Source organism: Aquarana catesbeiana, linkage group LG06, assembly GCF_042186555.1.
Source record: "Aquarana catesbeiana isolate 2022-GZ linkage group LG06, ASM4218655v1, whole genome shotgun sequence".
In the NCBI taxonomy this organism is placed as follows: Eukaryota; Metazoa; Chordata; class Amphibia; order Anura; family Ranidae; genus Aquarana; species Aquarana catesbeiana.
The window spans coordinates 266031409-266044189 of record NC_133329.1 but is presented as its reverse complement, the minus strand read 5'-3'; the positions used below and the strand labels follow the sequence as shown (position 1 = coordinate 266044189).

At 44.7% G+C, this 12781-nt stretch overlaps 1 protein-coding gene across 6 annotated transcripts in view; it reads right to left on the bottom strand.

Annotated features, from left to right (window-relative positions):
• Positions 1-12781, bottom strand: part of NBEAL1 (neurobeachin like 1) — a 371002-nt gene that overhangs the window by 92057 nt on the left and 266164 nt on the right. For all 6 annotated transcript variants that reach the window (XR_012244983.1, XM_073633306.1, XM_073633307.1 and 3 more), the window contains 3 exons: positions 12586-12761; positions 11120-11270; positions 10888-11016 (listed from right to left, as the gene is read on the bottom strand). Coding sequence is in view for 5 of the 6 variants with exons in the window: in XM_073633306.1 (XP_073489407.1) it covers positions 10888-11016; positions 11120-11270; positions 12586-12761 (456 nt within the window). In the remaining variant the exon portion in view is untranslated. The remainder of the gene's footprint in view (positions 1-10887; positions 11017-11119; positions 11271-12585; positions 12762-12781) is intronic.

Here is a 12781-nt window from a genome sequence, read left to right as displayed (position 1 = left end):
AAAAGTCCCTCAAAAGTCAGTTGAAAGTCCGTCGGAAAGACCGTCGGACCTTTGATGCCGAAAAGTCTGCCCGTGTGTACACGGCATAAGAGTTAAAGTGAAACTGTGTAAGTGTAAGATAGATGTAAGATAGGCTGGTGAGGCACTGGCTAGTATAAGAGCAAGATACACACAGGTTACGTATTTGATTCTCATTATGTGTAGGCGATTGCAGTTCTACTCATTTACCAAAAATATTTACAAACACTGTTTTTCAGTCACCCTTTTTGCTCATGCTGGAAACAATATTACTAGCAAAGATGACAATAAAGATTGTAGAAAAAATAAAAGAAGTCTCTTTATTTTTTGAAGCCAGAAATATTACAGTAATAAACAAACAATAAAGGGTTCAGGGTTATTTACTAAAAATTATTAAAAAAAAATAAAAATCAGGCTAATGTTAGCGTTTTTTTTTTATTTCATGAAAAAAAAAAAAAATGTTTGAAAAACTGCTGCACAAATACCGTGTGAAATAAAAAGCTGAAACGACCACCATTTTATTCCCTAGGGCAGGGGTAGCCAACTTGGGGCCCCCCAGCTGTTGCAGAACTACAAGTCCCATCATGCCTCTGGGAGTAATTGTAACTGCCAGCCTTGCAATGCCTCATGGGAAATGTAGTTCCACAACAGCTGGAGGGCCCCAGGTTACCTACCCCTGCTCTAGCGTGTCTGCTAAAAAATTTATATATAACGTTTGGGGGTTCTGAGTAATTTTCTAGCAAATAAATTATTATTTTTACGTGTAGGAGAGAAGTGTCGGAATTGGCCTGGGTGGCAAGGGGTTAATTACCATAAGTAATATACAAATAATTATTATATATTATTTTTAATGTCATTTACTATATTTTCAAAAATTGTACTAAAGCATGTGGCTTAACGGACAACTTACTGAACTTTGAAGTTAAAACTTCAAACCAGTAATTTCATAGTAAATAGATAAATAATAAATTATTATGTTATAACATATAGCATAATAATATATTATTTAGCTTGATTAAAAAAAGTACATTTTCAGCAGCAGATTCTCCCTCTTAACTGTGTGAGAAAAACATGGGTTTATGGGGAAACCTTATACCCATAAACCCATGGTTTTTCCTTGTAGTTAAGAGGGCTGGGCCGGAAGGGAGCATTTGTCTTTTAGACACATTACCCCTTCTGCATAGGTTCGCATTGCTGCGGGTTAGAAATAATGCAAGTTTAGCTGAACTCGCAAGATTTCTAACCAAAGTTCGCGCTGCACCGATTCAGATGGTGCCATTGCCAGCAATAGCCGCCGATTTGGCATGCAATTTGACATGTCAAATCGCATGATAAATCGTACCAATGTGAACCTAGGCTCTATCACACTTTAGTGAGAGGAGAGCCTCCACCTGCAGCATTTTTATTGGACAACTTGGACCAATGGTGCTTTACCATTGGTCCAAAGCTCCAAGCTGTCCATTGAGCTCAGTGCCTCTAACAAGAAGTCATAGGCACCGTGAGCTCATCCTCTGTCTGCTGCAAACAGCATGTGCAAGCTTGTATTTAAACTTGCTGCACTGTATATAGCTTCTGATAGGCTGCGAAAAGAGTACTGCATCTCCTGAACCATAGGTGCTAGGAGCCCCACATTTTGACCAGTGGTGGCAGGACTTCTGCTACCTACCCCCCTGGTTACCGAGCTACAACACTCAAAGCTCAATCATTTTTTTTTTAATTTTTTTTTTTTATGTTCATGGCAGGTGAGGCTCTGCCTTACTTGCCTCCCCTGACTGCATGTCCCTGATGTATACACATTTCATGCACAAATATGAAACATATGGGGTGCTAGAATTCCATTCTAAGTAGCTTGCGGTGATAGTCAGTTGAGTTGAGGCACTGAGGCTACATTCTCAATCACTCGTTGTGTCAGTTGAGTTCCTGTGAAGTACAGTAGCTCTGCTGAAGCTGCTCCCAATAAAACAGGATGCCCCTAGCTGGGGGACCCAGAGTTTAGGATACATGTGTAAAAAGTCTGAGAGCTCCAAAGGTCTAAGACTCCAAAATATTTTATTTTTACTGTTCACTCAAAGGTTACCATAGAAAAGCTATGAGTTTTGGATTGGCTGTTAAGGTAAATCTAAAGGACATATTTTTAAAAATAACAAACATGTTATGTTCACTAAGCAGCAGGGCAGCTGCTCACCATGGCACCTGGAAGGCAATGGCGATTACTATAGCAGCAGAAAATACTACAATGGTTTCCAGCTTTCACAAGGATCCCAAAGGTTTGGCATATGCATCTTACATTGGTTCAAGCTGGAGCAATGTAACTATGCTATAAAATACATACCTGGAATTCAGCTTTAAGGCTGTTCCAGAAGGTTTAGACAGCGAGAATAAATAGATTTAGAAATTAGCTATCCTGCTGTATCCCAACATGCTGGAGCCACATATTCCAACTGATAACTGCAATGTTTTGCAGAGAATCAGAGGTAATGTATATTCTGGGGGACCCAGAGTTTAGGATACATGTGTAAAAAGTCTGAGAGCTCCAAAGGTCTAAGACTCCAAAATATTTTATTTTTACTGTTCACTCAAAGGTTACCATAGAAAAGCTATGAGTTTTGGGGCTCAGGTGATTTTTGAATTGGCTGTTAAAGTAAATCTAAAGGACATATTTTTAAAAATAACAAACATGTTATGCTTACCTGCTCTGTGCAATAATTTTGCACAGAGAAGCCCCGATATTTCTCTGCTGCGGTCCTCCTCCCTGCTGAGTGCCTCCATAGCAAGCTGCTCTCTGTGAGGAGCTGCACAGGAACTGCACAGGGAAGGTTTTTTACCTTAATGCATGGAATGCATTACAGTAAAAACCTTTTATCTTTAGAACCACTTTGAATTACTGTTACTGCCAAGTTCTTCCATTAAGTAACCTAAACCAAGCTCTACTGTTTTTATTTATGCAAAGCATAAGCCCTGATTAAAGAGGAAGCACCTGGGCCCAAGAAACACATTGGATTTTCTAAGCTACCCCGTTAAGAGTGAACATTAAAATTATGGGATTTTTGTACTCACTATAAAATCCCTTTCTTGGAGTCCATATGGAGATAAAAAGGTGCGCCAATCTAAGTGCAGTATCCAAAAAAACTTTATTAAATGTATAGAAATGAACGGCCAAATGGCTACTCACAATGGATCAGTAGGGATAAGGCATGTAATAACATAGAGATGGCCCATAGACAAAACTGCAGCAGCTCTCAGTGCAGGGTCCCAAGATGGTGTGAGACGCTGTGGGAGATGTAGGCAGGCTGTCCGTGATGTGTAGTCCTCTGCTGGTGGGGCTTTGGCATGGGGGGAGCGGGATAGCTGCGATGTCATGCCAAAGCCCCCACCAGCAGAGGACTGCACACCACGGACAGCCTGCCTACATCTCCCACAGCGTCTCACACCATCTTGGGACCCTGCACTGAGAGCTGCTGCGGTTTTGCCTATGGGCCATCTCTATGTTATTACATGCCTTATCCCTACTGATCCATTGTGAGTAGCCATTTGGCCGTTCATTTTTATACATTTAGTAAAGTTTTTTTGGATACTGCACTTAGATTGGCGCACCTTTTTATCTCCATATTGCCTTCCAGAGTTTTTGCTTCTACTCTCAAGGGAGCTGCCGCTGGTGTCCAGTATCATTTTTATTTGAACTTTCCATTATCTTGGAACTTCAGCTTCCTAGCGTATATGGTTTTAGACATCACCATCTATCTTTCATATACGCTTACATTACAGTCCTATACCGCTTTTTTGGACATTTTTTATATTTCATATTTTTTATCTTGATTGTTTTTTCATGTTTGGCTGGTATTTTGCGCCATTTCTCCTTTGTTGTTACTTTCTTGGAGTCCACTCTGGGGCACAGGAAGTCTTTAACCTTTGTGCCATACTGACACCTACACTGGCAAACAAAAAAACGAACGGTAGGCTACCCTTAGATAATCGCTCTTACTATCAGCATGTCTCAGTTCTGTAGCAAAGCAGTACTGGGAGCATGATTATATACACAGATCTGTGTCTCTCAATGGACAAGAAAATAATTTTTTAGTGAGTAGCAAAATCCTATCTTCTTTCTCGTCCACTGAGGAACACTCACGCTCAAAACAAAATTGAGTCAAGGACTCGAGTGACTCAGAAGCACAACATTTTCTGCAGCAGATGGCTTGGAAGCCACCAAGGCCACAGGCAAATCACAAAAATAGGATTTTTTAAAACAGCTTACCTGTAAAATCCTTTTCTTTCGAAGGACATCACGGGACACAGAGCCACAGTAATTACTGATGGGTTATATAGGTATCACTGGTGATTGGACACTGGCACACCCTATCAGGAAGTTCAACCCCCTATATAATCCCTCCCCCTTGCAGGGATACCTCAGTTTTGTAGCCAAGCAATATAGTGTATTAGAAGAGGGGCGGGACCTCTGTGTCCCGTGATGTCCTTCGAAAGAAAAGGATTTTACAGGTAAGCTGTTTTAAAAAATCCTATTTTCTTTCTCGAACATCACGGGACACAGAGCCACAGTAATTACTGATGGGATGTCCCAGAGCAATGCTACCTGAGGGGGGGGAACCACGACCAAGTAGGGTGCAAACAGACCTGAGGACCCTGTACCGCTGCCTGCAGCACACTACGCCCAAAGGCGATATCCTCATGCCTTCTCACATCCACCTGATAGAATCTGGTGAATGTATGAACTGAAGACCAGGTTGCGGCCTTGCAGATTTGAGCCATAGAGGCCCGGTGATGCACTGCCCAAGAAGCACCAATAGCCCTTGTGGAATGTGCCTTGATCTGAAACGGAGGAATCTTCTGTTTCAAACCGTAAGCTTGAATGATCAACTATCGAATCCATTTAGAAATGGTAGCTTTTGGCGCTGCCTGTCCTCTATTGGGACCCTCTGGCAGCACAAACAAAACATCCGTCTTGCGGATCTGAGCAGTTGTCCCTAGATAGGCCTTAACTGCTCTTACTACATCCAACGAATGTAGAGATCTCTCTTCCGGAGAACAGGGATCTGGAAAAAAGGAAGGCAGAACAATGTCTTGGTTTAAATGAAAATCAGAAACCACCTTCAGTAAAAAACTAGGATGAGGGCGCAGTACCACTCTATCCTTGTGTATAATCAAATAAGGCTCCTTACAGAAAAGAGCTGCTAATTCTGATACTCTTCTAGCAGAAGAGATGGCCACCAGAAAAATTAACTTCCTTGTCAACAAGACCAAAGGAATCTGACTTATTGGTTCAAAAGGCTGTCTTTGTAACACAGCCAGGACCAAGTTCAAGTCCCAGGGGTTTAGGGGCGCTTTAACCGGAGGATTAAGACGCATCACCCCCTGCATAAAATTTCGGACCAAAGAATGCGAAGCAAGTGGCCGCTGAAATAATACTGATAAAGCAGAGACCTGGCCCTTGATGGTACTCAAGGCCGGCTTCATCTCTAATCCTAATTGTAGAAAATCAAGAATTCTACCTATGACATATTTCCTGGGATGCCAACCTCTGGATTCACACCAGGTTATATAAGCTTTCCAGACTCTATGATAAATCATCCTGGAAGATGGCTTCCTTGCATTAATCAAGGTAGATATGACAGGACCTGAGAGCCCACGACTCTTCAGAACGTGGGTCTCAATAGCCAAACCGTCAAATTTAGCGTTTGTAAGGCAGGATGGAACACCGGACCTTGAGATAACAGGTCTGGGCGTACCGGTAGGGTCCACGGGGAACCCACCGTCATCCTTACTATTTCTGCATACCAAGTCCTTCTGGGCCAAGCGGGGGCCACCAGAAGTACCGACTTCCTTTCCTGCCTGATCCTGCGAAGGAGTCGTGGTAATAGCAGAATAGGCGGGAATGCGTAAATCAGTGAGAACCGATGCCACGGAATCACCAACGCATCCGTCCCGCATGCAAGAGGATCTTTTGTCCTTGCCACAAATCTGTCTATCTTTGTGTAGAATCGGGATGCAAAGAGATCTACATCTGGAACCCCCCATCTTTGGCATATGGCCCAAAAGACGTCGGGATGCAGAGACCATTCCCCTGGAAGTAACTGCTGGCGGCTTAGATAGTTCGCCTGCCCATTCTCTATTCCCGGGATGAAAACTGCCGATATGCATGGCACATGCATCTCTGCCCAGACTAAGATCTGGTTCACCTCCTTTTGAGCAGCTCGGCTCTGGGTGCCTCCCTGATGATTGACATAAGCCACTGCTGTGGCATTGTCGGACTGGATCCTGACCGGACAACCCTGTAGCCTGATAGTCCAGGCTTTTAGAGCTAAATGTATCGCCCGGATCTCCAGAATGTTGATGGGTAAGGTCCTCTCTGTCTTGGACCATATCCCTTGGACTGCAGCCTGTTCCAGAACTGCTCCCCAACCTGACAGACTGGCATCTGTTGTTACTACCGTCCAGGTAACCGGTAGAAAGGATTTCCCCTTCTGCAGGTTCTCGGGTATGAGTCACCAATTGAGGCTCTGACGCACCGCATGCGACAGGTGCATCGGAAAGTCTAATGCCTGAACCTTCTTGTTCCAGGTCAACAGAATACTGTGTTGCAGCATTCTTGAGTGAAACGAAGCATAGGGAACTGCTTCGAATGAAGACACCATCTTCCCTAGTAGCCTCATACAAAGGCGGACTGAGGGACCCTTCTTGGTCCTTACTGTCAGAACCAGCTCTCTCAAAGCAGTGATCTTTGCCTGGGGTAGAAATATTTTCTCCTGGCTTGTATCTATAATCAGACCTAAATACTCCAGTCTTCTTACTGGTTTTAGGAAAGACTTTTCTAAGTTGAGGATCCAACCCAGGTGTTCTAGATACCGGACTGTGGTCCTCAAGTTTCCATTCAAAGAGGCTACCGACCAGTCTATCAAGAGCAGGTCATCTAGGTATGCTATGACAGCTATACCCTGAGCCCTTAATCTGGCCAGAGGAGGAGCCAAGATTTTTGTGAACACTCGAGATGCAGTGGCTATCCCGAAAGGCAGAGCCACAAACTGGAAATGGCGCCCTCCTACCTCGAAGCGCAGAAACTTCTGATGAGCAGGAAAAATGGGCACATGCAGATATGCATCTCTGATGTCTATTGATGCCAGAAATTCTCCTCCCTGCAGGGTGGGAACTACTGTTCAAATTGATTCCATGCGGAAGGATTGAATCCTTAGGAATCGGTTCAGATCCCTTAAGTCCAGAATGGGCCTGACATCCCCATTTGGCTTTTGGACCGTAAAAGGGTAGGAATAGAAGCCCAATCCCTGGTCCTTTGCGGGAACTATCATAATGACCTCCTGCGACAAAAGTCGCCCTAACGCTAGAAGGAGCGACTGGTACTTCTCTGGGTCTCTGGGAACACCTGATCTGAGGAACCGAGGAGAGGGGAATTCCTGAAACTCCAGCTTGTACCCTAAGGTTACCGTGGAGATTACCCATCTGTCCTGGAAGTCCTCCTGCCAGAGCTCTGAGAACTGTCGCAGTCTTCCCCCACTCGAGTGAGCGGGGGCGCCCCCTCATGCAGAGGTCTTAGTGTTTTGCCTAGTAGGCTTCTTTCCCCAGGACCTCTTTTGTCCCTGGGGTTCACTCTTGTCTCTGGACCCCGACGGAGGCGGCTGTCGAGACTGCCTGGAGGCTGAAGCCCCCGGCGCTGGGGAAAGAGTGCGTTTGAAAGAGGGACGCTTACTCTTCTTCTTGACAGGTAAGAGAGTGCTTTTCCCACAAGAGATTCTCTTGATATAGCTATCCAAGTCCTCTCCAAACAACCTTGCACCACGAAATGGAAACCCAGCCAGTAGCTTCTTACATGGTGCTTCGGCTGACCAATTTTTCAACCATAGGATTCTACGTATATGCACCAACCCCAGTGAAAGACGGGAGGTTTGCACGATAGAATCTCTAATGGCGTCAACCACAAAGCATAAGGCCACTGGAAGGTTAGCAAATCCCTGGGCCTGCTGTTCAGGTAATACTTTGATGACCTGCTTAACATGGTCTCTTAAGTATTGACAGACTCCAATCGCTGCTACTGCAGGTTGGGCCACTGATCCTGCTAAGGAGAAAACATCCTTCAATAGGGATTCCATCCTTTTATCTACAGGATCCCTGAGCATCTGAGCATTGTCTACAGGACAAGTCAGGCTATTATTTACGGAGGAAATGGCGGCATCAATAACCGGTATTCCCCACATTTTAATAAACTTTTCTTCCATCGAGAAAGTGTTGAAAACTTTCTCGGCGGAAAAAAAAAAACGTTTGTCTGGGTGATCCCACTCAGAATAAATGAGCTTTTCAAGTAAAGTATGAACAGGAAAAGCATGTGCTGCTTGGAAAGGTTTCAGTGACCCCAAAGCAGAAGAGGATTCTTTAGCAGTTTCAGGTACGGGTAACTTAAATGTGGAGCGGACCAATCCAGTGAGGATCTGCACTAAGACTTTCTCCTCTTGGGATGTCGCAGAGGGTCCCTCTCCACCTGATTCCTCTGAAGAGGAATCATCCGTCCCATCCCGATCCTCTGAAAGGGATTCATCTCCTTTATCCCAGAGCTCCTCTGTCTGAGGGTCTTGGGGAACAGAGGAAAGCCTTGTGCGTTTTCTTCCACTGAGTGAAGACATAATCACGGCCATTAATCTTTCCTCTAGACCATTAATGGTTGAGGAAAAAACCTCTTGTGTAATATATACAGGGGCTGAAGTGCCAGAAGCAGGTGTGGCCCCTGACCCCGATGGCTCTCCCTGGATAGCCGTCCCTGGCCCATCTTTTAGGGGGGAGGATGCTGCCGACAGGGTGCCCTCAGAACCTGAACGAGATCCCCTAGTGTCTCTGGTTCCTGGGGTGCTTGAACCTCTTCTACCCATAGTGCAAAGCAACAAGGTGTGAGGTATACAAATGAACACTGCCCGCTGAGCGATGTAGTCTGGCTAAAAGCCTTGCTACCCAATGCTCAGTCTGGTGTTACTTCAGTAAATGCTGCCTAGGAGAATGCCTGTGTCCCACCTTACATGCGACCGTCAGCTCTGTGTCTCTCAGAAGGCTGTGTGCACCTGTACAGAGTGCCTCTAATAGCCTGCAGCTGGCCTGAGTGGGGAGTCTAAGCACTCAGTGCTGACGTCCCGCCCCTCCCCCTCTACCGCCCCCCCCTTCGAGTTTTGAAAAAAAAAACAAGCACTTCCCACGCTGGCCGACTCTCCTGTCATGCTTCTGGAGGAAGGCTGGGAGCGGGGGGGGGGGGACTGGTACAAGATCTGCCTGAACGGCTATCTTCAGAGATGGTGGCCATTAGGCCGCAGAGTCCGGGTGGTATAACCACTTTCTAGACCCCTGTGGCCCCTCTCTAGCCTGGGGGGAACATTCAAACATGAGAAATCCCTCCTACATCTTAGACGCTGTGAGGAAAAAACACCAACGATGAACACTGAGACAGACAGTCAGCATGTGCAGGTTGTGCTCTTGGCAGCCCCCGGTGGTCACAATAGGCATAGCATGCATTTACCTTAAAGGAGAAAAGCCACTAGAACTCAAAAATTCTGTGGAATCTCCTCTTACCTTATCCAGCCGCAGGGTGCTGTTTACACAGACCCAATCTTCACCTCTCACGGTGGGCTCCGTTTGAAAAAACCGTCAGAGACTGGGGCCCCCATCAGTAGGGGGATCCAACAGTTCTGGGACCGTAAAGCACCTCGCCAGAAATTAGGAAGTTTAAAGCCATTTTCTGATCTGCGGGGTCCAGCTCTCTAAAAAGAGAAGCATTACGGGTAAAACCTCGTTTCTTCGGACACGAGGCCCCGGTACCATTCCATTCGGCCATGAAAAGACACTTTGAATGGATCCGGTTCGCCTGGCTTGCCCCAGTATAGGATCTTAGGATATTCCCTTTGGAGCTCAGCACAGGACAGCTTTACACATCCATCACCTAAGACACTGGCGTAAAAACGGAGGTATCCCTGCAAGGGGGAGGGATTATATAGGGGGTTGAACTTCCTGATAGGGTGTGCCAGTGTCCAATCACCAGTGATACCTATATAACCCATCAGTAATTACTGTGGCTCTGTGTCCCGTGATGTTCGAGAAAGAAATAGTATCTGCAGGAAAGGGTGCAAGACAGTGTTTGTGGCCTCTACAATCAGAGTTAGTAAATAACTGCATGAGTTGGCCCATAAATTAACTGTCCCCTTATGTCTAGAATAAGACATGCTGAGACCATATGGTAGTAAGGCAATGTATAGTCTCAGGGTAAGGCCTCAGGCACTCATGAAACCTGGACAGCTAGTGAGGATCATACTAAAGTCACTGAAGGCAGGGAGCAGGAAAGGATCAAAGATCAAAATTCCATGACACTTTGCAAGCAAAAGCAGCAGCGGGGTGATGCTTACTTGACCCTGTATGGCGGAAAAGAGAGCACAGAGCACACACATGAATCTATAGATTATGTTATTACTTAGTATCACAGTATTAACCCCTTTTGTAGCAAAAAAAGGCAGGAAAAGGGAATAAAGGCACCAGCTCCCTATGCAAATCAGACAGCTTTAGTTCAGCCAGACCTGCCCACTTACTGAGTCTTTAGAGTCAGGGCAAGTTCTCAGGCAATGCCAGCGAGTCTGGCCAGAGAGCCAGTGGGGAACACCCCAGAAGAAAAGGATTGGGGCTGCTCTGTCCAAAACCATTGCACAGAGCAGGCAATTATGACATGTTTGTTATTTCAGTTAGAAAAAAACCTGAAGCTTTAATGTCACTTTCAATGCCCTACAGACCAATCTTTCATGTAACTCTTCAAACCTTTTTAAATAATTTTCACGATTCCCATTCAAAATTTTATGCGAAAAATAATTTAGTTCAACCAACCTGTAAATTATCCTGGGCAATGAAGCCAAGCAGAAGACGGAACTCTACTTGGGAAAGGGTCCCTGATTCAAGCCCAGCTGGGTACCACACTGACAGGCTATCCATGAGAGTCACTATCTCTTCCAACAGCTGTAAAAGACAAAATATGAAAAAAAAAAAAGGTAAATTTGTCTGAAATACTTTAAAAATAAATCATTCACCTATTTAAAGCCAAAAAAAAAAAATTACAGACCTTCTCTGTCCACAAAGAGGGGTTTACATAGCCCTCAGACTGCAAGAAGTCTTGTACAATATGCAACAATCTGTTAGCATTTTCAGCATGAATCTGAGATTTGGGCTCTCTGTTTTCAGTTACAGCCCATTCTGGCATCTTCTCCAGTAAACTGTGCATAATAGGAAGCAAATACAAAACAGGTTACATAGGGACAATCACACAAGTCATTGGGAATTAAACTTCTGAATTATATGGCAAAATGTTATGGGGAATATTTACCAAGCAAAACACCTGTGTCAGTAGTTTCTGATGGAAGCACCCATTTCCCAAATCAAAAACCACATACTAGATGCTGCGCAGAGACTTTACTCACAATGAAGCTAAACAGTTTAAGTTGCACTATTTTAGAACTAGTATGTAGCTCAGATTTTGAAATTGGCTTTTTCGATCAGAGAAATTCCACACAAGAGCTAGGCTTCATGACAGATTCCCATCATTTAATTCTTTAAAGTGGTTGTAAACCTCAGACATGAAATATGAACAAAGCATATCCCTCTATAGTGTATACTTGTCTCAATCCAGAGCACTAAGTGTCATTTCTTTTTGCTGCCTCGTTCCTCTGCTATTAACACGAGTCTCTTCTGACAAGTTTTCCTAACACCAAGAGAAAAATAGTGACAGGGGAAGGAGCTCCAGCTGATTTGATGGTGTGTCCATTCCCTCCAATCAGCTCTCAGAGCTCTTCTCGCTGTAACGTCAGCTCTCCGCCTCCTTTTCATAGCTGAGAAATCCTGTGTAAACTGTGCACTTTGAATTAATGTAGAGAAGAGAAGACTGCAGATAAACAGGTACAACTTGTGGATGAGAATTTGTTTCATCTCTGTGTATCACCTGAGGCTAGTCACTTCACTGGGTATATGGAAGGGTTTACAACCACTTCAAAATAAAATATGCATTTATCAAAGGACATAAGTTCTTTCCAGTGAGACATATCCCAATTATATTATCAGGATTTTAGACCCTTTGGCTCTGCATCACCCAGGTCACTGGCTTTAAACCCAGTGCCACAAATCAGATGTGCAGGGTTCATCAGAGAAACATAGAAGCTGCCAAGGCTAAAGTCTCCTTCTGAATATTCTAGTGGCGCAGCTGTCATGCTGCCCCTCTGACTTACCAGACCCTATATGCAGATAAGGCCTGCTGACTTTCATGATCTGCAAATTTGTTCCAGGCCAACAGCCAGTCATGTATTGTTTTGTAAAGGAGTTCAGCAATGGAAGCCTCTATTTCTCTCATGGCACTTTTATACATGGAATCTATCCTATACTCTATCTTTACACCCCTGCCCACACCCCAGTTTTTTTTCAATCTAAGTCCTGCTCTAACCAAGCTTTGCACAAAATTGCAGTGTGGTGATGCAAAAGAAATCTCTCTGGGCCTCCAACTCTCAGGAATTCTGAAAATACTGTGGACAATGCACATACTTAAGCTTAATTTCATCTGAAGGCCGTAGCAGTTCATTGGACATCCCAAGGTTGGCGAGTGCTGAGAATACTTGTCCTCGTTCTATCCACGTCACATGGTCAGATTTGTCAAGGCCTTTCCACATCAGGCAGAGCAGAATATCTGTAAGCAGCTGAACAAGCTCCTCTTCACAGTCCTGTAAAGAGTGAGAAGGAC